The following is a 22,542-nucleotide window of genomic DNA, read 5'->3' on the forward strand; positions in this document are numbered from 1 at the left end:
ACTTGACACTTTTAAAGTATCTTGCAACAATGTATAGATTGTGTTCTTATAGTCACATGTAGAATATTGATAGGTCTGGCGGGTGGACAGATTGTGGATCCCCTTCCAGTTTTGATTGTTTATAGTGAACCCGTTTTTTGTGGCGTTTGATAGGATCTTAGAGCTGATCTCAAAATCGTGACAGCCTTCATCCTCCCAATATTTTTAGAAGTGGAGTTATCCAATTGCATGGCACATCCCATTAGTGTGGGCATCTATAGGCCCCAGTAAGGGCACCTGCTCTGTCCAGTTGCAGGCTACATCTGCTGGTTGTACGGCCTCCACCAATGGTATGGATATCAATGGTGGATCTACCAAATGGGACCTTGAAGACCACGGCTTCCTCTATACCGGATTCTATAATATGGACTCTGCTCATCCTGTCCCATAGTGAATGATGAATGGAGACCCCCAGGGATTTGCATGAAGTCCATAATGAATCCAGGAACCCTCTGCTATTGAGGATTGCCGCTCCGGGTGCACAGTCCAAGTCTCCCCCACATCATGGCAGTAGAGACTTCCCATTCCTATCGTTTGCAGGATCGGCTGTTCTTTTCTATAGATTTTACATCAATCCCATTCATGGGAAAAGTTATTTTGCTGGAAATGATAATGGACGTGTATCGTTTTTTTTGTTTGCTGGGAATTCCTGGATGTCCTGTGGACGTGATTTGTTAATATTTGATCCGGATCTACCTCATGGACCTGGTGGGAGGCCGGGCTGTCATGTCGACTGTCACCTCTGCAAATTCCTAGGTGACATCATAGACCCTTTTCCCATAGCCTTTCCCTTATGAAACATTAACCTAAGAGCCCTGGAATCACCATGATGGATGCAGGCTGGACCCTGTGGAGCATGTAAGGGACAGTGAGCTCAACTACCTGCAACCCTGAAGTCCAGCCATGGCAGAGAGTGCACCCGAGCTGAACTGGATTACTGTGCACTGCAATGTTATGGATCCTGCCGTGCGATGCCTTCATGTCCCTGCACAGATCTCTGTTCACATTACACGTCTTACTTTACAGCCAGGCATGCGCTCATTTCTGGTCACACGTATGGAGGCTGCAGCATCCACATACTCTCAGCCTCTGGTCACACACAGCAGTGTTCAGTAGCACAAAAATACTTGGACGTTTCCCAGGGACAACCCCAGACAAGGGCCCCTCTGTCCCAGCATTCTGGTTGGTTGTTGCAAACATTATTACCATGATGAATATACAGGTGTAGCAGAGCTCAGTGTGTTATCTGGCATAAAACCTAAGCGATACAAACATGATGCAGAGCCCATAGTATTGTATGACAAACTCAGCTCTGCTACATCTGCCTAGGAGAAATAATCCCTATCAATATATAGAACCTGACATCTCTCCATAGTGGTTTATAGAGGTAGGGGCTGTAATGCCCAGTGACACATGGTTATTCCTGGGCGCCCATGTGACAAGACGACGGATGTCTCAAGTGACAGGTGATGTCTCGAGCAGCAGGTGACGTCTCGTGTGACAACCGGATGTTTCCCTATACTACCAATGTTAGTGACCCCCCCTTCCCTACTTCAGGCACTTAATGAAAGATCTGCCCAGAGAGGGTCAAGAATTAGGCAGGGGGCTGAGCAGATCTCAGCAGCATAAGAGCTGGTACCCTCTGCCCGCTTCTCCCTCCTGTCCGTCTCTGGTTATGCCTGTGGTTGATGTGCCCACCAGAACCCTCACATATCAGCATACCCTGGTGAGTCTCATATAGGGTGCCTATAGAATGGGGGGATGGGGGGGTCACCCTACATCAGGTGTCATAACCCTCTGCTGCGAAACTACAACTCCCAGCATGCACCGATGGAAGGACAGATATATATCTGCAGGACCGGCTAGGACTTTACTCCGTTTGTTACATTGTAACAGACTCCATGTTGCAGTTCTCATATTGGTAATTATTATATGTAGATGTAGCAGAGCTGAATTTGTCATCTACATAGTCCATACTGATTGTTTTATGACATGTAACGATTTTCTCGGTGGAGATTGTATAGCGCAGTCCCATGGCAAACTCCACTCTGCTACATATAGCAGATGACAATATATCTCAAACACGATTCTGATTCTACTTCTTGTACCGAGCTTCGGTTGTGTCTCACAGATTCCATAAGTGACAGATCATCTCCCCGGGTGTGCAGTGCATTCTATACGTCTGTAGTTCTGCTATTTGCATTATGACTGGTTTGGGTTTACTTTGTAATTTAGGTGCAAAATTCTTCACTGACTAAAATGTCATAGAATAATGTGAAAACTCTGACTACTGTCACCACTAGGGGGAGCTCAAGACATGGATTTATACAGCTGAGGACGCCCTCTAGTGGTGGCTGCAGGCAGTGTAGACAGACTATATGACTGCTGCGGGCCCCTTGTTGGAGGGAGGGCCCAGCACTAAACTTTGTTCCCTGTTTTCCAGCAGCCACCACTAGGAGGAGCTCAGGACACAGAGATTTCCACAAGCTCCTATTGACTTCTATGGCTGCTGCATAAATTCCTAAGTACTGATGCCCCCTAGTGGTGACTGCAGATAAACAGAATTTGTTGTTTAGATTGCACTGGGGCCCCATGAATTCTGTGCACCCCCCTGGTATAGGCCGGCTGTGGCCATGATGGGGATTTTCTCAAACCTCCCTATCCAGGAGCCAATAGAGATAAAACAGTTCTCATTTTCTAAAATGTATCTGTTTCTGGGAAAGCTGGGTGACTCTTACTACAGCTTGGTTGTCACTCTTTTACGAGTGCAGCCCGTGGCCACATATAGAGACTGCGCTGACTTTCATCATTGCCGCCTTCCAGGTACAGGAAGCATAAAAATACCCGGCACCTTATTTATAGGACGTCTGATATAACCACGTAGGCCGTGTGCCAGGCGGCAGCTGGAAAGCCTTGATATATTTATTTTCCTAGTTTGCATTGGAAACCAAGTCAATGTTATAAGAGCGTCGGTGATGTGAATAGTAAGAACGGAGAATGGTCATTATAGCTCAGCCCCATCCAATTTTGCAGATGTGGTCACATGATCACGGGTAGGTTCCTAAAATAAGTCGTATGCCTGGAGATGAGAAAAGCGGGAAATACGTACAAATCGTTTATCTGTCTCACTATTCCAAGGCGCTTTACTAGCGGAGAGGCAGCAAACCCTAAATCATGACGAAAATTTCACTTTTCTTAAGTGCAACAGGAAGTCAAAATTTGCAACAATTGTTAAGGATTCTGCTGCAGATTCCTCGCCCCCCCCCGGCACATCTGAGGCTCCTTTGCTGATCCCCTGCTGGTCTCTGCACGTCCAGTCTGGGGCAATGATGTGTCGTCCATATAACTGCAGGACCACGTGTCATGGCTGGAGCTCAAGGATGCAGAGACTGGTGGGCAACTAACTGGTGGTCCAGGTTCAGGTTCAGTAATGGTCCAGCAGAAGACTTGCAGATTTGAAGGACACTGAGGTCTATTTCCTCGAGGTTGTTTATGGTTGGCCTAAGGAACCTCAGACTCACACTGGCCAACCTGACTACTGCAAACTGGAGCCCGGGGATATTATTGGTGCAGGAGGGAAAGATCATGAGATGTTCTTCACACAATGTTGAGGTTGTAGACCTAGAGAAGACAAGACCTCAATCACTGGTGTCCTCCAGACTTGTAAGGTTGGGGTGGTGGATTGTGATGGTATTTTTGGTTACCAGATGTGATTTTGCTTCCATCCTGGACGTCTTCTATGTAGATTTTAGCCCTTGTTCCTCCATGTCCTAGATAAGACATGACCTCATCATCGCTGGTCCTTCAGACTTCACATTTTCGTGATTTTGTCCTTTCATTGCATCGGTCGAGCACTCGCTGTAGAAGTTTTGCCTTTGTCTCGAAAACCATTATGTATGGTCCAGGTGAGATCTTTGGGGATCGTCTTACCTCCCCCTTCCTCCGTACGGTCCCTCAGATTACTATGAATATTATTAGAGATAATCTTCTGTATGAAGAAGCGATGACAGCCGTCTTATATGTCCGGCATGTGATGGCCAGACTGTCCGGCTCTGCGTATTCCTGCATGTCTCATCCCTAGACCTGTCTGTGGACCTCGCAATGGGAGATGAAATATCCTACAAGGTAGATCAATATAAGTCACCTGTGTCTTCTCGCTCTTCCTCAGGTTCTGCAGTCTCATGGATGTCTCTTTGCTAATGTTACCTTGCATTGGTTGTCTCTTGGCTGTCACCTTGCATTGGCTGTCTCTTTCGTGGTTACCTTGCATTGGCTGTCTATTGGATTTATGATGTTACTTTGGTTAATCACATTCTTCCTTGGGTTCTGCAATCTCTTGGCTGTACCTTGGCTGGCACCTTGCATTGGCTGTCTCTTAGCTGGTGGCTAGCATTGGCTGTCTCTTGGTTGGCACCTTGCATTGGCTGTCTCTTAGCTGGTGCCTAGCATTGGCTGTGTCTTGGCTGGCACCTTGTATTGGCTTTCTCTTAGCTGGTGCCTAGCATTGGCTGTCTCTTGGTTGGCACCTTGCATTGGCTGGCTCTTAGCTGGTGGCTAGCATTGGCTGTCTCTTGGTTGGCACCTTGCATTGGCTGTCTCTTAGCTGGTGGCTAGCATTGGCTGTCTCTTGGCTGGCACCTTGCATTGGCTGTCTCTTGGCTGGCACCTTGCACTGGCTGTCTCTTGGTTGGCACCTTGCATTGGCTGTCTCTTAGCTGGTGCCTAGCATTGGCTGTCTCTTGGTCGGCACCTTGCATTGGCTGTCTCTTGGCTGGCACCTTGCACTGGCTGTCTCTTGGTTGGCACCTTGCATTGGCTGTCTCTTGGCTGGCACCTTGGATTGGCTGTCTCTTAGCTGGTGCCTAGCATTGGCTGTCTCTTGGCTGGTGTCTAGCATTGGCTGTCTCTTAGCTGGTGCCTAGCATTGGCTGTCTCTTGGCTGGCACCTTGCATTGGCTGTCTCTTGGGTGGCACCTTGCATTGGCTGTCTCCTTGCATTGGCTGTCTCTTAGCTGGTGCCTAGCATTGGCTGTCTCTTGGCTGGTGTCTAGCATTGGCTGTCTCTTAGCTGGTGCCTAGCATTGGCTGTCTCTTGGCTGGCACCTTGCATTGGCTGTCTCTTGGGTGGCACCTTGCATTGGCTGTCTCCTTGCATTGGCTGTCTCTTGGCTGGCACCTTGCATTGGCTGTCTCTTGGCTGGCACCTTGCATTGGCTGTCTCTTGGCTGGCACCTTGCATTGGCTGTCTTTTGGCTGGCACCTTGCATTGGCTGTCTCCTTGCATTGGCTGTCTCTTAGCTGGTGCCTAGCATTGGCTGTCTCTTGGCTGGCACTTTGCATTGGCTGCCTCTTGGTTGGCACCTTGTATTGGCTGTCTCTTAGCTGGTGCCTAGCATTGGCTGTCTCTTGGTTGGCACCTTGCATTGGCTGTCTCTTGGTTGGCACCTTGCATTGGCTGTCTCTTGGTTGGCACCTTGCATTGGCTGTCCCTTTGGTGATGTTACTTTGGGTCTTCACATTCTTCCCCGGGTTCTGCTGTCTCTTGGATGTCTCTTTGGCGTTGTGTTGCTTGTCCAGGTCATTTCGATCTTTTAGATCTTGGTTGGACCTTTTTTTTCTTATCTTCCTCTCTTCCTCGTCTCCTTCTCTACTCTCTGCAGTGATCTTGAGTTTTCTCAAGTCTTTCTCTAGTCACATCCAGAGCTGCCTTAAGAAACCATTAGGTTCTCATGTAGTAAATCACTTCTGCCCCCTGTCTGCAGGAATCCTCTGCTGCTGTGCATTGTGGGAGATGTAATGCTGAATCCATGGAATTACTTGGATTCTGCATTGTGCTATTCCTTTATTGTTCCTCCTGGAAATATATCAATAAAATAACAGGTTGTTCCCATCACTTTACACTTTAAGCAGAGCGAACAGTATCGGACTGTGTATGGACGCCGCTATGGACAAGGGCACTGGTAACTCCCAGTTGTCAATGTTGTTGTGTATTGCCAGGAGGAATAACATTAGCACATCTTATTGCAGCGTTAACTAACATATCAGGAGAAAAGAAAGGCACCCAGCTTTCCCAAAACCCGACCAGTGACTCCTTGTAGTGCTGTATAACTAAAAGGATTTGCAGTTCAGGAGGTTGGTAAGGTTGGGTGACAACCACAGTGAGATCTGTAATAGTGGCCATATTGGTTGTCACCCATTTCCAGCTGAACATAGAAGGACAAATGAAGTCATGAGAGACTCTGTGGTTTTTGGGAGGGGGCGCTCTATCATGTCATGCAGTGACCTTCCCTCTATATGATATAAATAGTGGGGGGATCTCCCGGTATAGGAGGGGGAATCTCCGGTGACGTCACCTCTGCTGATCCTTCAGGGGTCGGAGCTCCTCACATGGAGCAGAACACAAGGGCTCAGGTTGCAGAAGTCCCAGCTGAGCCTGCGGAGATCAGATTATCTGGACATGGTCCTGCTCTATTTCCAGAACCCCCGACATGTCCTGCCCTGTCCTCAATGTAGTCTGCACTCCTTTACTGCTATCTATCTATCTCCTATCTATCTATCTATCTATCTATCTATCTATCTATCTATCTATCTATCTATCTATCTATCTATCTATCTATCTATATCTATCTATCTATCTATCTATCTATCTATCTCCTATCTATCTATCTATCTATCTATCTATCTATCTATCTATCTATCTATCTATCTATCTCCTATCTATCTATCTATCTATCTATCTATCTATCTCCTATCTATCTATCTCCTATCTATCTATCTATCTATCTATCTATCTCCTATCTATCTATCTATCTATCTATCTATCTATCTATCTATCTATCTATCTATCTATCTATCTCCTGTCTGTCTATCTATCTATCTATCTATCTATCTATCTATCTATCTATCTATCTATCTCTCTCTCTCTCTCTCTCTGTCTATCGCTCTATCTATCTATCTCATATCTCATGTTCTTGATCCCTTTCATGTCCACCTTGCAGGTGGCTGAGAGGGTGGAGCTTAGTCAGTGAGGCGGGGCTTAGCATTTCCCATCACCTATTGTAGATAGCCTGCAGGGGAGGGAGAGCTGCTGCAGGCAGTAAGTAGAAGAGAATCTGCTCTATAACTTTCAGCCCCAGGAACACACAGGAGATATATAGAGATATACTGACATATAATAATATATGAAGTACTTTGGTAGTGATAGAAGCTTCTCTTTAGCACCAGCATCAGACTAAGCTTGTGTTTCTGCCTCTATAGCTTCTCTCTCTCCCCCCCTCTCCATAGACTTCTATAGATATCTGTAATCTGAGCTACAAAACCAATAAATATTCCCTAAAATCACACATCAATAGTTCAGTCTGAGTTTGCACAACGGCAGATAGATATAGCAGAGTCCTCAGAGTGAAACTCTCAGTGATAAGGTCCGATACAAAGTTTCAAATTATCCCCTTTTATTCCTCTATATAAGGTTTGTGTCTGACCTTGTATACCTTGTAGCTTGTGTTTATTATCTAAATTAGACTTAACTGGTCAGTAACATTGTAACAAACTCTGTATAAATCAATAGCAAAGGTGATAGCAAGACACTTTGTTTACTACTCAGATGACATTATGTAGCAGTGTACAGTATGTAGCAATATAAAGTGTATAGTATGTAGCAGTATACAGTATGCAGCAGTGAATAGTATATACTGTTTATCTATTTTATTAAGCTGCGTCGCCATGTACATAATGTATATGCAGGTTTTATGCAAATTTATACTGTAGATCTGGATGTGTGCACTGCAGGGACAATAACTGGTCTGTGTGTTATGTATCTGGGGAACGTACGGTATTATCTGGGATCCCCGGACAATAAAGTCCTGCAAGTATTCTACTTTCTTTCCGGCCATCTTGTCTGAGCTTCTCTTCTTCATTAACAGCATTTAGAGATCTGCTTTACAGCACAGTCACGGCCATAGGCAGCAATAGTCTGGAGTTGACTTATTGGGGTCTATGGTAGAGTTTTCTAGACATGTTCTGTGCAGGGAGGGGGCGGAGATGAGCTGTGACATCATCTATTGTTATTAGTGATGTAATAATGGCTCAGTGGTGTTATCTATAGAGGTGTTATCTTCTATTCTGATGGTAAGGTAGAGGTGACTGCTGCAAAAGAAAACACCTGCAAAATTGGCAAGTGCCAGTCTATGTTTCAGCTTAGTGGTCAGAGTGAAATTTACAGGATTTTGGTTCTTTCTTAAAACAGAAGTAGTGACATGGAAAATAAAAATTAATCATCGAAAAATAGGTTAAATTTCCTTGAATGATGTGGTCAGGTGACCTCGCTGTTTTATCCACGTTGTAGGAACAATTTTCTAGATGAAACACGTGCAGCGGCCTCTGATGATGTCACACAGCGCTCATCCAATTTCTTCAGCCTCTTCATACAGTGAATTGGTGGGGGTCCTGAATGTCGGACCCATCCTAAGGGCAGCTCATCAGTATATAAGTCCCACAAGCCCCTTTAACCCTGCGGTATTCTCTTATGCAATGAGCGCCCTCTAGTGTAGAATCTTTTTGGCTTCTCTTGATCCGGGTCACTCTTGCACCCGGTTGCCCCTGCAGCCTCTTTGCCCCATAGGGTCACACTGATGGGTTTGTCAGGTGTCTTATAAGGAAACTTTTTAGGTTTTTTATTTTTAAGAAAATGGCGCAGCTTTCATACACGATGAAGAAAATCTTCCATGTTTCTTTTCTACACTTGAGCCCCTGAGTGTTGTAGGTCGGGTGTAAGTTTTGGGCGGCCCGTCCTGCGGGGCTTGGCTCTGTGTCAGCGGCCGCTCTGTTATCGCCTCTCTGGAGTTATCTCAATGATGGATTTAATTTCCCACTTATCCTTATCAGCTGTCACCTCCAGCATTACAGCTAACCTGGGAACTAGTGAGCGTGACAGTGACTCACCCGCATCCCCCAGAGGGGGCGCCACACTCCTAATACAGAGAAGATGTCCACAGGATGATTCATCAGGACCTGGGAAAGTCCAAGCTCAAGGTTTCTCCAATCATGACCATTAGCAAGCCATTGTAAAGGACCTGGACACGGCTCCCTCTAAGTCCATCCCAGAACAACATGACATGAAGCACAAAGAATTAACCATATAGTGTACAGAATGGGTTTGGTGACATCCCCGGTGGTCCGCTGCAGTGATGAGGTCATTTCCCCCATGTTAACAGTAGTTAAAGGGTTTATTGCAAGATGCCTGGAAAAGTGAAGGAAATAATGCATAGATGACTAATGGTCCAGGTCAGTGAATGGGTTAATTTTGGCATCATAGGTTGCCATTAATAGTGTCAATGTCAAATTCCCTATTGGTCAGAAGTTGGTAATGTCTGTATCCCTGGGGGTCTAGGGGAGAGAAGAAGGTAATGTCTGTATCCCTGGTGGTCTAAGGGAGAGAAGAAGGCAATGTTTGTATACCTGGTGGTCTGGGAGAGAAGAAGCTAATGTCTGTATCTCTGGTGGTCTAGGGGAGAGAAGAAGCTAATGTCTGTATCTCTGGTGGTCTAGGGGAGAGAAGAAGCTAATGTCTATCTCTGGTGGTCTAGGGGAGAGAAGAAGCTAATGTCTGTATCCCTGGGGGTCTAGGGGAGAGAAGAAAGTAATGTTTGTATCCCTGGTGGTCTAGGGGACAAAAGAAGGTAATGTCTGTATCTCTGATGGTCTAGGGGAGAGAAGAAGCTAATGTCTGTATCCCTGGTGGTCTGGGAGAGAAGAAGGTAATGTCTGTATCCTTGGTAGTCTAGGGGAGAGAAGACGCTAATGTCTGTATCCCTGGTGGTCTAGGGCAGAGAAGAAGGTAATGTCTGTATCCCTGGTGGTCTAGGGGAGAGAAGAAGGTAATGTCTGTATCCCTAGTGGTCTAGGGGAGAGAAGACGCTAATGTCTGTATCTCTGGTGGTCTAGGGGAGAGAAGAAGGTAATGTCTGTATCCCTGGTGGTCTAGGGGAGAGAAGATGCTAATGTCTGTATCCCTGGTGGTCTAGGGCAGAGAAGAAGGTAATGTCTGTATCCCTGGTGGTCTAGGGCAGAGAAGAAGGTAATGTCTGTATCCCTGGTGATCTAGGGGAGAGAAGAAGCTAATGTCTGTATCCCTAGTGGTCTAGGGGAAAGAAGAAGCTAATGTCTGTATCCCTGGTGGTCTAGGGGAGAGAAGAAAGTAATGTTTGTATCCCTAGTGTTCTAGGTAAGAAAATTGGCAGTATCGCTGGTGGTCTAGGGGAGAGAAGAAAGTAATGTTTGTATCCCTAGTGTTCTAGTTAGGGCTAGTTCACACGTGAGTATAAGGGGAGGTTTTTGACAGCGGATTTCGCGTCCAAAACCTCCCCTTATAATGGTGGTCTATGGAGACCGCCGGGCTTCTGTTCTCCGCTAGCGGCGAGCTGCTGCTAGCGGCGAAAAGAAAGGACATGTCCTTTCTTCAGGCGGAAGCCGCGCAGGCTCAGCCGCGCGGCTTCCGCCGCGCGGCTTCCGCCCCCGGCAGCTCCCTCCTATGTCGGCTCATTCATTTGAGCCGACAGCAGAGGGTTAAGCCGCGACAGCGATGGTCGCGGCGGGCGGGTTTTGACAAGAGAGAGACGTGGCTCGCCGCGTCTCTCTCTCTGTCAAAACCCGCGCGGGCAGTTCACGTGTGAACTAGCCCTTAAGAAAATTGTCAGTATCGTTGGTGGTCTAGAACATTATAGGGTTTAGCATCTGCATTCCTAGTAGTCTATGGAAGTTAATTGGGTCATTCTCAGTATCCCTGGTGGTCTAGGGCAGCTAAGGAGTTTTAGGGGTTTTGCAGGATCATGATATTGATCTTGTTGGGTCACTAATATCGGATCAGTGGGGTTCCAAGTGTCAAAGTCCCTTAACAACATCGGACATAAATTTCCTGATCCCAGGAACCCTTTTAGAGTGGTCTGAAGCAGGGAAGGGCTTGATGTATACCTCCCTGGTGGTCTAGCTCAGTGAATACTTTTTTTTAGCATCCATGGTGGTCTGGGTCACTGACGGAGCATATTACATTATCACTGTTGATCTAAGACACATAACTAGTTAATCTCTGTATCCCTGGTGGTCCAGGGCAGTCTAGGGGGCCATTATTTTCCATACCCTCTCAAGCATTGCCCCTAATAGGAAACAGAACATTGGACACTTATCTACTGTAGGATCTGGTCAAGGACCTTGTGTATTTTGGGGGATTTTTCTAGAACTGAACAACGTTCATACATTTTATGATTTCAACGGGTCTGTTTCAGTTTTTGGCTATGTTGGACGACCTCCTGGTCTGATGTTGGGTCTCATGGGTCAGTCAATGGCTGAGCCCCACTATTGGTTAGTCACGTGCTTCTACCCCTAGGTCCCGGCTGCTACTTTAATGGATTTGGTACATAAGAAACCCCTGTGATGCAATTTCAATACTTTTAGACCCCCATTTGACTCCCAACAGATACATGATGGATTGTTCAGATTGATTCTTTTGATTTTCTGAAAAACTTGCCTAGAAATGCCAATTACATCAAGGGCATCAAGGGCATCAAGGGCATCTCCAGCCCCCAAAATACAGATATTGCCATATAATGCAGCAGATACATTGTATCCAGTTCCCATGAGAAGTCTATAGGTCGCTCTCTCTATAGATGCTGCAATCTGTAGGTTCCCATATTACAGAGGATGCAGCGCAGCGATCAGTGACGTCTTGTAGTATCTGATGACGACTGTGTGACCATCGGGTTGTAGACCTGGCACTATTATCTGCCCGTCTATGGGCAGGGTGTACGGTCACGGCTGTCAAGGCCACAGGTAAAATCAGGCCATAAATCAAATAAAGGTCATATGTGATTCCTGGGAGAAAGGGGAGCGTTCTCCTGTCCGGGGCGGGAGCGGCCACCAGGTGATATATATGGGGAGGGTGTTGGTGAATTGGATATAAATTACAGGTAGATAACCAGAAACGCGGAATAACAGGCGTCAGTGACAAGAGTGAGGTGGCCGAGATCAGAGCAAGCCATGGCCAATGTAGCTCTGCTCCCGCAGGTCTGGGTGAGTCCATGTCTGTCATTCTCCATAGACCTTAGCACCTAGAAGAAGCTGGAAACTGTGACAACCATGAAATTACAGTGACAGTCATCTTAAAGGGATATTCAACTTCTAGCAATGAGGGGTTAATGAAATGTCAGGTTACATCTCATGGCCTTATATATCCAAAAGCTGTCCCCCACCCTAGATGTGACCCTATAGATAAAGGAGAGCGTGATGTGGTGGAGAAATGTGTTACTGCAATAATGTGAGGGAATATTCGTTATAATGGTTATACAGAATAACTAGTTATTATTACAAGCAATCCATGTGATGGAAGCAACAGCATAGTGACATGACTTGTGGGCTACAAATACTTCCAATACTGATTCACTGTATACTTACATTACTTATCCTGTATTATACTCCAGAGCTGCGCTCACTATTCTGCTGGTGCAGTTACTGTGTACATACATTACATTACTTATCCTGTATTATACTCCAGAGCTGCGCTCACTATTCTGCTGGTGTAGTCACTGTGTACATACATTACATTACTTATCCTGTATTATACCCCAGAGCTGCGCTCACTATTCTGCTGGTGCAGTCACTGTGTACATACATTACATTACTTATCCTGTATTATACTCCAAAGCTGCGCTCACTATTCTGCTGGTGCAGTCACTGTGTACATACATTACATTACTTATCCTGTATTATACTCCAGAGCTGCGCTCACTATTCTGCTGGTGCAGTCACTGTGTACATACATTACATTACTTATCCTGTATTATACTCCAGAGCTGCGCTCACTATTCTGCTGGTACAGTCACTGTGTATATACATTACATTACTTATCCTGTATTATACTCCAGAGCTGCGCTCACTATTCTGCTGGTACAGTTAATGTGTACATACATTACATTACTTATCCTGTATTATACTCCAGAGCTGCGCTCACTATTCTGCTGGTGCAGTCACTGTGTACATACATTACATTACATATCCTGTATTATACTCCAGAGCTGTGCTCACTATTCTGCTGGTACAGTCACTGTGCACATACATTACATTACTTATCCTGTATTATACTCCAGAGCTGCGCTCACTATTCTGCTGGTGCAGTCACTGTGTACATACATTACATTACTTATCCTGTATTATACTCCAGAGCTGCGCTCACTATTCTGCTGGTGCAGTCACTGTGTACATACATTACATTACTTATCCTGTATTATACTCCAGAGCTGTGCTCACTATTCTGCTGGTACAGTCACTGTGTACATACATTACATTACTTATCCTGTATTATACTCCAGAGCAGCGCTCACTATTCTGCTGGTGCAGTCACTGTGTACATACATTACATTACTTATCCTGTATTATACTCCAGAGCTGCGCTCACTATTCTGCTGGTACAGTCACTGTGTACATCCATTACATTACTTATCCTGTATTATACTCCAGAGCTGCGCTCACTATTCTGCTGGTACAGTTAATGTGTACATACATTACATTACTTATCCTGTATTATACTCCAGAGCTGCGCTCACTATTCTGCTGGTACAGTTAATGTGTACATACATTACATTACTTATCCTGTATTATACTCCAGAGCTGCACTCACTATTCTGCTGGTAGTCACTGTGTACATACATTACATTACTGATCCTGTATTATACTCCAGAGCTGCGCTCATTATTCTGCTGGTACAGTCACTGTGTACATACATTACATTACTTATCCTGTATTATACCCCAGAGCTGCGCTCACTATTCTGCTGGTACAGTCACTGTGTACATACATTACATTACTTATCCTGTATTATACTCCAGAGCTGCGCTCACTATTCTGCTGGTAGTCACTGTGTACATACATTACATTACTGATCCTGTATTATACTCCAGAGCTGCGCTCACTATTCTGCTGGTGCAGTCACTGTGTACATACATTACATTACTTATCCTGTATTATACTCCAGAGCTGCGCTCACTATTCTGCTGGTAGTCACTGTGTACATACATTACATTACTTATCCTGTATTATACTCCAGAGCTGCGCTCACTATTCTGCTGGTGCAGTCACTGTGTACATACATTACATTACTTATCCTGTATTATACTCCAGAGCTGCGCTCACTATTCTGCTGGTGCAGTCACTGTGTACATACATTACATTACTTATCCTGTATTATACTCCAGAGCTGCGCTCACTATTCTGCTGGTACAGTCACTGTGTACATACATTACATTACTTATCCTGTATTATACTCCAGAGCTGCGCTCACTATTCTGCTGGTACAGTCACTGTGTACACACATTACATTACTTATCCTGTATTATACTCCAGAGCTGTGCTCACTATTCTGCTGGTACAGTCACTGTGTACATACATTACATTACTTATCCCGTATTATACTCCAGAGCTGCGCTCACTATTCTGCTGGTGCAGTCACTGTGTACATACATTACATTACTTATCCTGTATTATACTCCAGAGCTGCGCTCACTATTCTGCTGGTGCAGTCACTGTGTACATACATTACATTACTTATCCTGTATTATACCCCAGAGCTGCGCTCACTATTTTTCTGGTGCAGTCACTGTGTACATACATTACATTACTTATCCTGTATTATATTCCAGAGCTGCGCTCACTATTCTGCTGGTACAGTCACTGTGTACATACATTACATTACTTATCCTGTATTATACTCCAGAGCTGCGCTCACTATTCTGCTGGTACAGTCACTGTGTACATACATTACATTACTTATCCTGTATTATACTCCAGAGCAGCGCTCACTATTCTGCTGGTGCAGTCACTGTGTACATACATTACATTACTTATCCTGTATTATACTCCAGAGCTGCGCTCACTATTCTGCTGGTACAGTTAATGTGTACATACATTACATTACTTATCCTGTATTATACTCCAGAGCTGCGCTCACTATTCTGCTGGTGCAGTCACTGTGTACATACATTACATTACATATCCTGTATTATACTCCAGAGCTGCGCTCACTATTCTGCTGGTACAGTCACTGTGCACATACATTACATTACTTATCCTGTATTATACTCCAGAGCTGCGCTCACTATTCTGCTGGTGCAGTCACTGTGTACATACATTACATTACTTATCCTGTATTATACTCCAGAGCTGTGCTCACTATTCTGCTGGTACAGTCACTGTGTACATACATTACATTACTTATCCTGTATTATACTCCAGAGCAGCGCTCACTATTCTGCTGGTGCAGTCACTGTGTACATACATTACATTACTTATCCTGTATTATACTCCAGAGCTGCGCTCACTATTCTGCTGGTACAGTCACTGTGTACATCCATTACATTACTTATCCTGTATTATACTCCAGAGCTGCGCTCACTATTCTGCTGGTACAGTTAATGTGTACATACATTACATTACTTATCCTGTATTATACTCCAGAGCTGCGCTCACTATTCTGCTGGTACAGTTAATGTGTACATACATTACATTACTTATCCTGTATTATACTCCAGAGCTGCACTCACTATTCTGCTGGTAGTCACTGTGTACATACATTACATTACTGATCCTGTATTATACTCCAGAGCTGCGCTCATTATTCTGCTGGTACAGTCACTGTGTACATACATTACATTACTTATCCTGTATTATACCCCAGAGCTGCGCTCACTATTCTGCTGGTACAGTCACTGTGTACATACATTACATTACTTATCCTGTATTATACTCCAGAGCTGCGCTCACTATTCTGCTGGTAGTCACTGTGTACATACATTACATTACTGATCCTGTATTATACTCCAGAGCTGCGCTCACTATTCTGCTGGTGCAGTCACTGTGTACATACATTACATTACTTATCCTGTATTATACTCCAGAGCTGCGCTCACTATTCTGCTGGTGCAGTCACTGTGTACATACATTACATTACTTATCCTGTATTATACTCCAGAGCTGCGCTCACTATTCTGCTGGTGCAGTCACTGTGTACATACATTACATTACTTATCCTGTATTATACTCCAGAGCTGCACTCACTATTCTGCTGGTACAGTCACTGTGTACATACATTACATTACTTATCCTGTATTATACTCCAGAGCTGCGCTCACTATTCTGCTGGTACAGTCACTGTGTACATCCATTACATTACTTATCCTGTGTTATACTCCAGAGCTGCGCTCACTATTCTGCTTGTACAGTCACTGTGTACATCCATTACATCACTTATCCTGTATTATACTCCAGAGCTGCGCTCACTATTCTGCTGGTGCAGTCACTGTGTACATACATTACTTATCCTGTATTATACTCCAGAGCTGCGCTCACTATTCTGCTGGTACAGTCACTGTGTACATACATTACATTACTTATCCTGTATTATACCCCAGAGCTGCGCTCACTATTCTGCTGGTGCAGTCACTGTGTACATACATTACATTACTTATCCTGTATTATACTCCAGAGCTGCGCTCACTATTCTGCTGGTGCAGTCACTGTGTACATACATTACATTACTTATCCTGTATTATACTCCAGAGCTGCGCTCACTATTCTGCTGGTACAGTCACTGTGTACATACATTACATTACTTATCCTGTATTATACTCCAGAGCTGCGCTCACTATTCTGCTGGTACAGTCACTATGTACATACATTACATTACTTATCCCATTACAAGGCTGTCACACATAATCTTACATACGTTGCGCCCTGTAGCTCCGCCGTCTCCTCTTTCAGTCCCATATGACTAGATACAATAGTTAGTTACATGTATGTTGTATATTCTGTTGGATATAGGTGCTGTATACGAGGGTGTGATATTTGCACTATTGTGTGTCACGGGGTCTTGCACTAGTGACACTTTGTATCCTCTTTGTGTGTTTCTATCTTCTGTAAATCTCTTCTACTTAATACAAATGATGGATCCAGAATTCCTTGGTTGTTCTTCCTGGCACGTGCCAGTCTTGTGCTCAGTCCAGTCTCAGGACATAATAATGTTCCGGGGTTTATTAAGTCATAAAACAATTAATATCATTAATAACATATCTATCAGATATCTGATCCCTGCGCCGGCTCCTTCCCCTTTCCTCTGTATTGTGTTTGTTATATTAATAGACATGAGAATACCTGGTGACCGCGTCATTGTCCCAGCCGGCCCTATTCATGTGCTCACTTTGGCTGGCACATCAGGCACCGCTTATCTGCATAGGTCTCAGCTGCAATACCAGGTGCCGCCAATGGCCAAGGGTGGCGCTGTTTTTGCAAGAAAGTTGCGATGTTGCACAATTTCAGGCTTCATGTAGCTTTATTCTGACAATCTTTCTTGTATTTCATTTTATTAATAAAGTAACTTTGTATTTCTTTGAGGTTCCTGTTGCATTGTGGGTGTAGTTAAGCCTCGTGTGTCTATTCCGTGCGTAAATCTCGGTCCGTCCACCTTCCATCTTCTTCAGTTTCTCCCTATCTCTCCTTCCTCACTTACACTCTGGCTATCTCACTGATATTTAATATCTCAGGTTTTGCAACTGGTCATGTGACATGCTATATATATCTATATCTCACTATACCTGGGCTTGCACCGTGAGCCTGCTCCCTCTTCAGAAGCTCCTTCAGGAAGATACACGTTTGGAGTGTGAGGAGTCCAGAAGTTTGCCCTGGAAATGTACTAAGTGACTTAAGAAGAGACATTAAGACCTTAAGTAGCAGAGGACAGAAGAAAGTCAGAGCGAAGACCCCTGGAAGAACCTGGAAAGGGTAACGGGCATTTAATGAAGGGCTCAAGAGTTCCAGAAGAAGGCACAAGACGTCTCATGAACGAGACACTTTCACAAGGACGTAGAAGACAATTAAGCTTTAGTGAGAGATAGTCTTAAGACATAGCGAGACACATTGAGGATAGTACAAGGGTATGGTAGGCAGAGGACAGGGCGCAAGTCAAGGAGAGACACTCAATAAGGGATAGAAGCGAGGAGGTCACTGACCATTGGGTGGCATGGAGAAAACGGAAGACCCCAAAGAAACGCAGAACAATGGCAGCAAGTCAGGGTGGTGGGGGGACGACCCCCAGTACCAGTATATGCAACTGCGAGAAAGCTCCAGGTACGGGATTCCCAACCAGACCCAAGCCACCGTGCAAGAGAGTCCAGGGGAGCAACCACCAACGGAAGCCCAGGTAAGGTGGACGGCATGGCTACGGCTTATAGGGCTGCATGGGTAGGGAAGAGTGCTGAAGACTGGAAATCCTACAACCAAGGAGCAAAGGGCTATTTATAGAGGAGTGCGGGATCCTGAGACGTCTTATCCCTGAGAGCAACGGGAGTTCATGGAGAGGATTCAAGGAATGGTTTACGTGGGCAAAGATGGTGGAAAAGTGGGACGTGGGGTTAAGACTAGAGCGTGAGTGACTAGCGATGGCGCCATATATGACTGCACGATATGTGTTGGTGTCACCTTAGTGAGGAGCTGATGGAGGATTGGGATTTATGGCCAGAACAAAAGCATGGACACGCTGTATAGGATTATGGAATATATAGGATCTGTAGAGCGCGTGGGTGGAAGGTTTCCTACAAAGAACATTCCTTGGAGCATTGGGATGAGACGTAGAGACTGGAACAGGAGGAGATGATGAATAAGAAGGCAGGACAAAATATTTCTGGGGTTTGTGGAGACCAGTGAGGAAGGGTTGTATGGTCAAGACTAGGGGATGATCGCTCATCAAGGGATATGGTGAGATTGTGTAGGGTGACGGAACATAGTAGGTAAGATTGGATAAAGATAAGTTAAGTCCGTCTGGTCCCACCTATTCATTTAGTAAGCGGATTTATGAAGTTTAGGGCAAATAATAGAAACTCCTGTCTACAAATATAAATATGGTCAAGTATATGGGACATCCCTTTAAGGGAGCCATACGGGTAGCTGATGGCCGAGCAGTGGGAGACAATCCCTGACGGACATGAACTCTCATCACATAATTCAGAGTCTAGGGTCTCTATAGGATGATTGGTTAAAGGAGTTTCCTGGTTTTATGTAAGGAAGGCTTAAAGGGATTGTCCGGGATTCTGAGATAATTAGGCATGAACCATATTCGGTAGAAAGAAAGAAATGACACAACCTCAGTAAATCCGCGCCGGCTCCAGGGCCGCCATTGATGGCTGTTGCCAGTTCTGCAAGCAGCACTTTTCTCTCCGCATGTTCCGTTATAGTCTATGGGGTCCGCGTGTTTTCCCAGGTTACCACTTCTCTATGTGTATAGGTTTCCGTTTTAGGGGTCTCCAACCAGACTCCCCGAATGGAAACCCGAACGCAGATGTAAATGTGGCCTGAGATAAAGAGCGTGGACTCCACTCTGATACATTGTAGCAATCTAGTTCCTAGCTAGTCCTGCTCTCCGCTCAAAAGTGGATACAATTGTATCTAGTCTAGACAATGCTCTGTGAGCTAACCAGCTTGGACTGCTGACTGATACATTGTAACAATGTAACAAAGCGCTCACAGCATTTTCTAGGTTTGATACAATTGTCTCCATATTACATTGTATCAGGCTGGAGTTCAGGCTGTTGAGCTCACAGAGCATTGTCTTCACTTTTCAGCTGAGAGCAGGACTAGCTATGTCACTGCCTCTCAATGTAGAAAAGAGCGTTCTCATTCACTGACAGACAGCAGAGATCATGAAAATGTGAAGAAATTGAGATATAGTTTTTAAAATATCTATATAATTATTAAATGGGCGGCCCCACAATAAAACGTATCCAGCCAAAGCAAAGGACTGACACAGAGAGAGCGACTACCTCCATCCTGCACCACTGAGCCGCGGAGATCCCAAAGATCAGACTGTTATGACATAATCCTGCGGAGAGGGGAAAAGCAGAGATGGGCGAAGCTTCAAGATTTATTTCATGTTGGAGTTTGGCAGCACGGGTCCACAGTGGTTGTGGGATGAACAAGTTCCGTACAAAACAGACCTTGAATTGGCTTAAAACATAGTGTAGAACACAGCCGGTATAACCTGGGTATATACTGTATATAATTCTATATGTACAGCTGGTATAACCTGGGTATATACTGTATATAATTCTATATGTACAGCCGGTATAACCTGGGTATATACTGTATATAATTCTATATGTACAGCCGGTATAACCTGGGTATATACTGTATATAATTCTATATGTACAGCCGGTATAACCTGGGTATATACTGTATATAATTCTATATGTACAGTTGGTATAACCTGGGTATATACTGTATATAATTCTATATGTACAGCTGGTATAACCTGGGTATATACTGTATATAATTCTATATGTACAGCTGGTATAACCTGGGTATATACTGTATATAATTCTATATGTACAGCTGGTATAACCTGGGTATATACTGTATATAATTCTATATGTACAGCTGGTATAACCTGGGTATATACTGTATATAATTCTATATGTACAGCCGGTATAACCTGGGTATATACTGTATATAATTCTATATGTACAGCCGGTATAACCTGGGTATATACTGTATATAATTCTATATGTACAGCCGGTATAACCTGGGTATATACTGTATATAATTCTATATGTACAGTTGGTATAACCTGGGTATATACTGTATATAATTCTATATGTACAGCTGGTATAACCTGGGTATATACTGTATATAATTCTATATGTACAGCTGGTATAACCTGGGTATATACTGTATATAATTCTATATGTACAGCCGGTATAACTTGGGTATATACTGTATATAATTATATATGTACAGCCGGTATATACTGTATATAATTCTATATGTACAGCCCGTATAACCTGGGTATATACTGTATATAATTATATATGTACAGCCGGTATAACCTGGGTATATACTGTATATAATTCTATATGTACAGCCGGTATAACCTGGGTATATACTGTATATAATTCTATATGTACAGCCGGTATAACCTGGGTATATCCTGTATATAGTTATATATGTACAGCCGCTATAACAAGGGTATATACTGCATATAATTCTATATGTACAGCCGGTATAACCTGGGTATATACTGTATATAATTATATATGTAGAGCTGGTATAACCTGGGTATATACTGTATATAATTCTATATGTACAGCCGGTATAACCTGGGTATCTCATGTATATAATTCTATATGTACAGCCGGACTAACCTGGGTATATACTGTATATAATTATATATGTACAGCCGGTATAACCTGGGTATATACTGTATATAATTCTATATGTATAGCTGGTATAACCTGGTTATTTACTGTATATAATATATATATATATATATATATATATATATATGTACAGCCAGTATAACCTGGGTATATACTGTATATAATTATATATGTACAGCCGGTATAACCTGGGTATATACTGTATATAATTCTATATGTACAGCCGGTATAACCTGGGTATATACTGTATATAATTCTATATGTACAGCTGGTATAACCTGGGTATATACTGTATATAATTCTATATGTACAGCCGGTATAACCTGGGTATATACTGTATATAATTCTATATGTACAGCCGGTATAACCTGGGTATATACTGTATATAATTCTATATGTACAGCCGGTATAACCTGGGTATATACTGTATATAATTCTATATGTACAGTTGGTATAACCTGGGTATATACTGTATATAATTCTATATGTACAGCTGGTATAACCTGGGTATATACTGTATATAATTCTATATGTACAGCTGGTATAACCTGGGTATATACTGTATATAATTCTATATGTACAGCCGGTATAACTTGGGTATATACTGTATATAATTATATATGTACAGCCGGTATATACTGTATATAATTCTATATGTACAGCCCGTATAACCTGGGTATATACTGTATATAATTATATATGTACAGCCGGTATAACCTGGGTATATACTGTATATAATTCTATATGTACAGCCGGTATAACCTGGGTATATACTGTATATAATTCTATATGTACAGCCGGTATAACCTGGGTATATCCTGTATATAGTTATATATGTACAGCCGCTATAACAAGGGTATATACTGCATATAATTCTATATGTACAGCCGGTATAACCTGGGTATATACTGTATATAATTATATATGTAGAGCTGGTATAACCTGGGTATATACTGTATATAATTCTATATGTACAGCCGGTATAACCTGGGTATCTCATGTATATAATTCTATATGTACAGCCGGACTAACCTGGGTATATACTGTATATAATTATATATGTACAGCCGGTATAACCTGGGTATATACTGTATATAATTCTATATGTATAGCTGGTATAACCTGGTTATTTACTGTATATAATATATATATATATATATATATATATATATATATATATATATATATGTACAGCCAGTATAACCTGGGTATATACTGTATATAATTATATATGTACAGCCGGTATAACCTGGGTATATAC

At 43.5% G+C, this 22,542-nt stretch overlaps 1 protein-coding gene across 3 annotated transcripts in view; it reads left to right on the top strand.

Moving 5' to 3' along the window:
- Window positions 1–1,660: 1,660 nt before the first annotated feature.
- The window catches only part of CLCN1 (chloride voltage-gated channel 1), a 60,663-nt gene continuing 39,781 nt past the window's right edge, over window positions 1,661–22,542 (top strand). For 2 of the 3 annotated variants that reach the window (XM_075258503.1, XM_075258504.1), the window contains exon 1: window positions 17,709–18,274. In XM_075258503.1, the coding sequence (XP_075114604.1) occupies window positions 18,095–18,274 (180 nt within the window). In that variant the 5' untranslated portion in view covers window positions 17,709–18,094. Of the gene's footprint in view, window positions 1,766–17,708; window positions 18,275–22,542 lie in introns of those variants that run through there. The other variant, XM_075258505.1, reaches the window with a different exon arrangement.

Source organism: Leptodactylus fuscus, chromosome 10 (genome assembly GCF_031893055.1).
Source record: "Leptodactylus fuscus isolate aLepFus1 chromosome 10, aLepFus1.hap2, whole genome shotgun sequence".
Lineage (NCBI taxonomy): Eukaryota > Metazoa > Chordata > Amphibia > Anura > Leptodactylidae > Leptodactylus > Leptodactylus fuscus.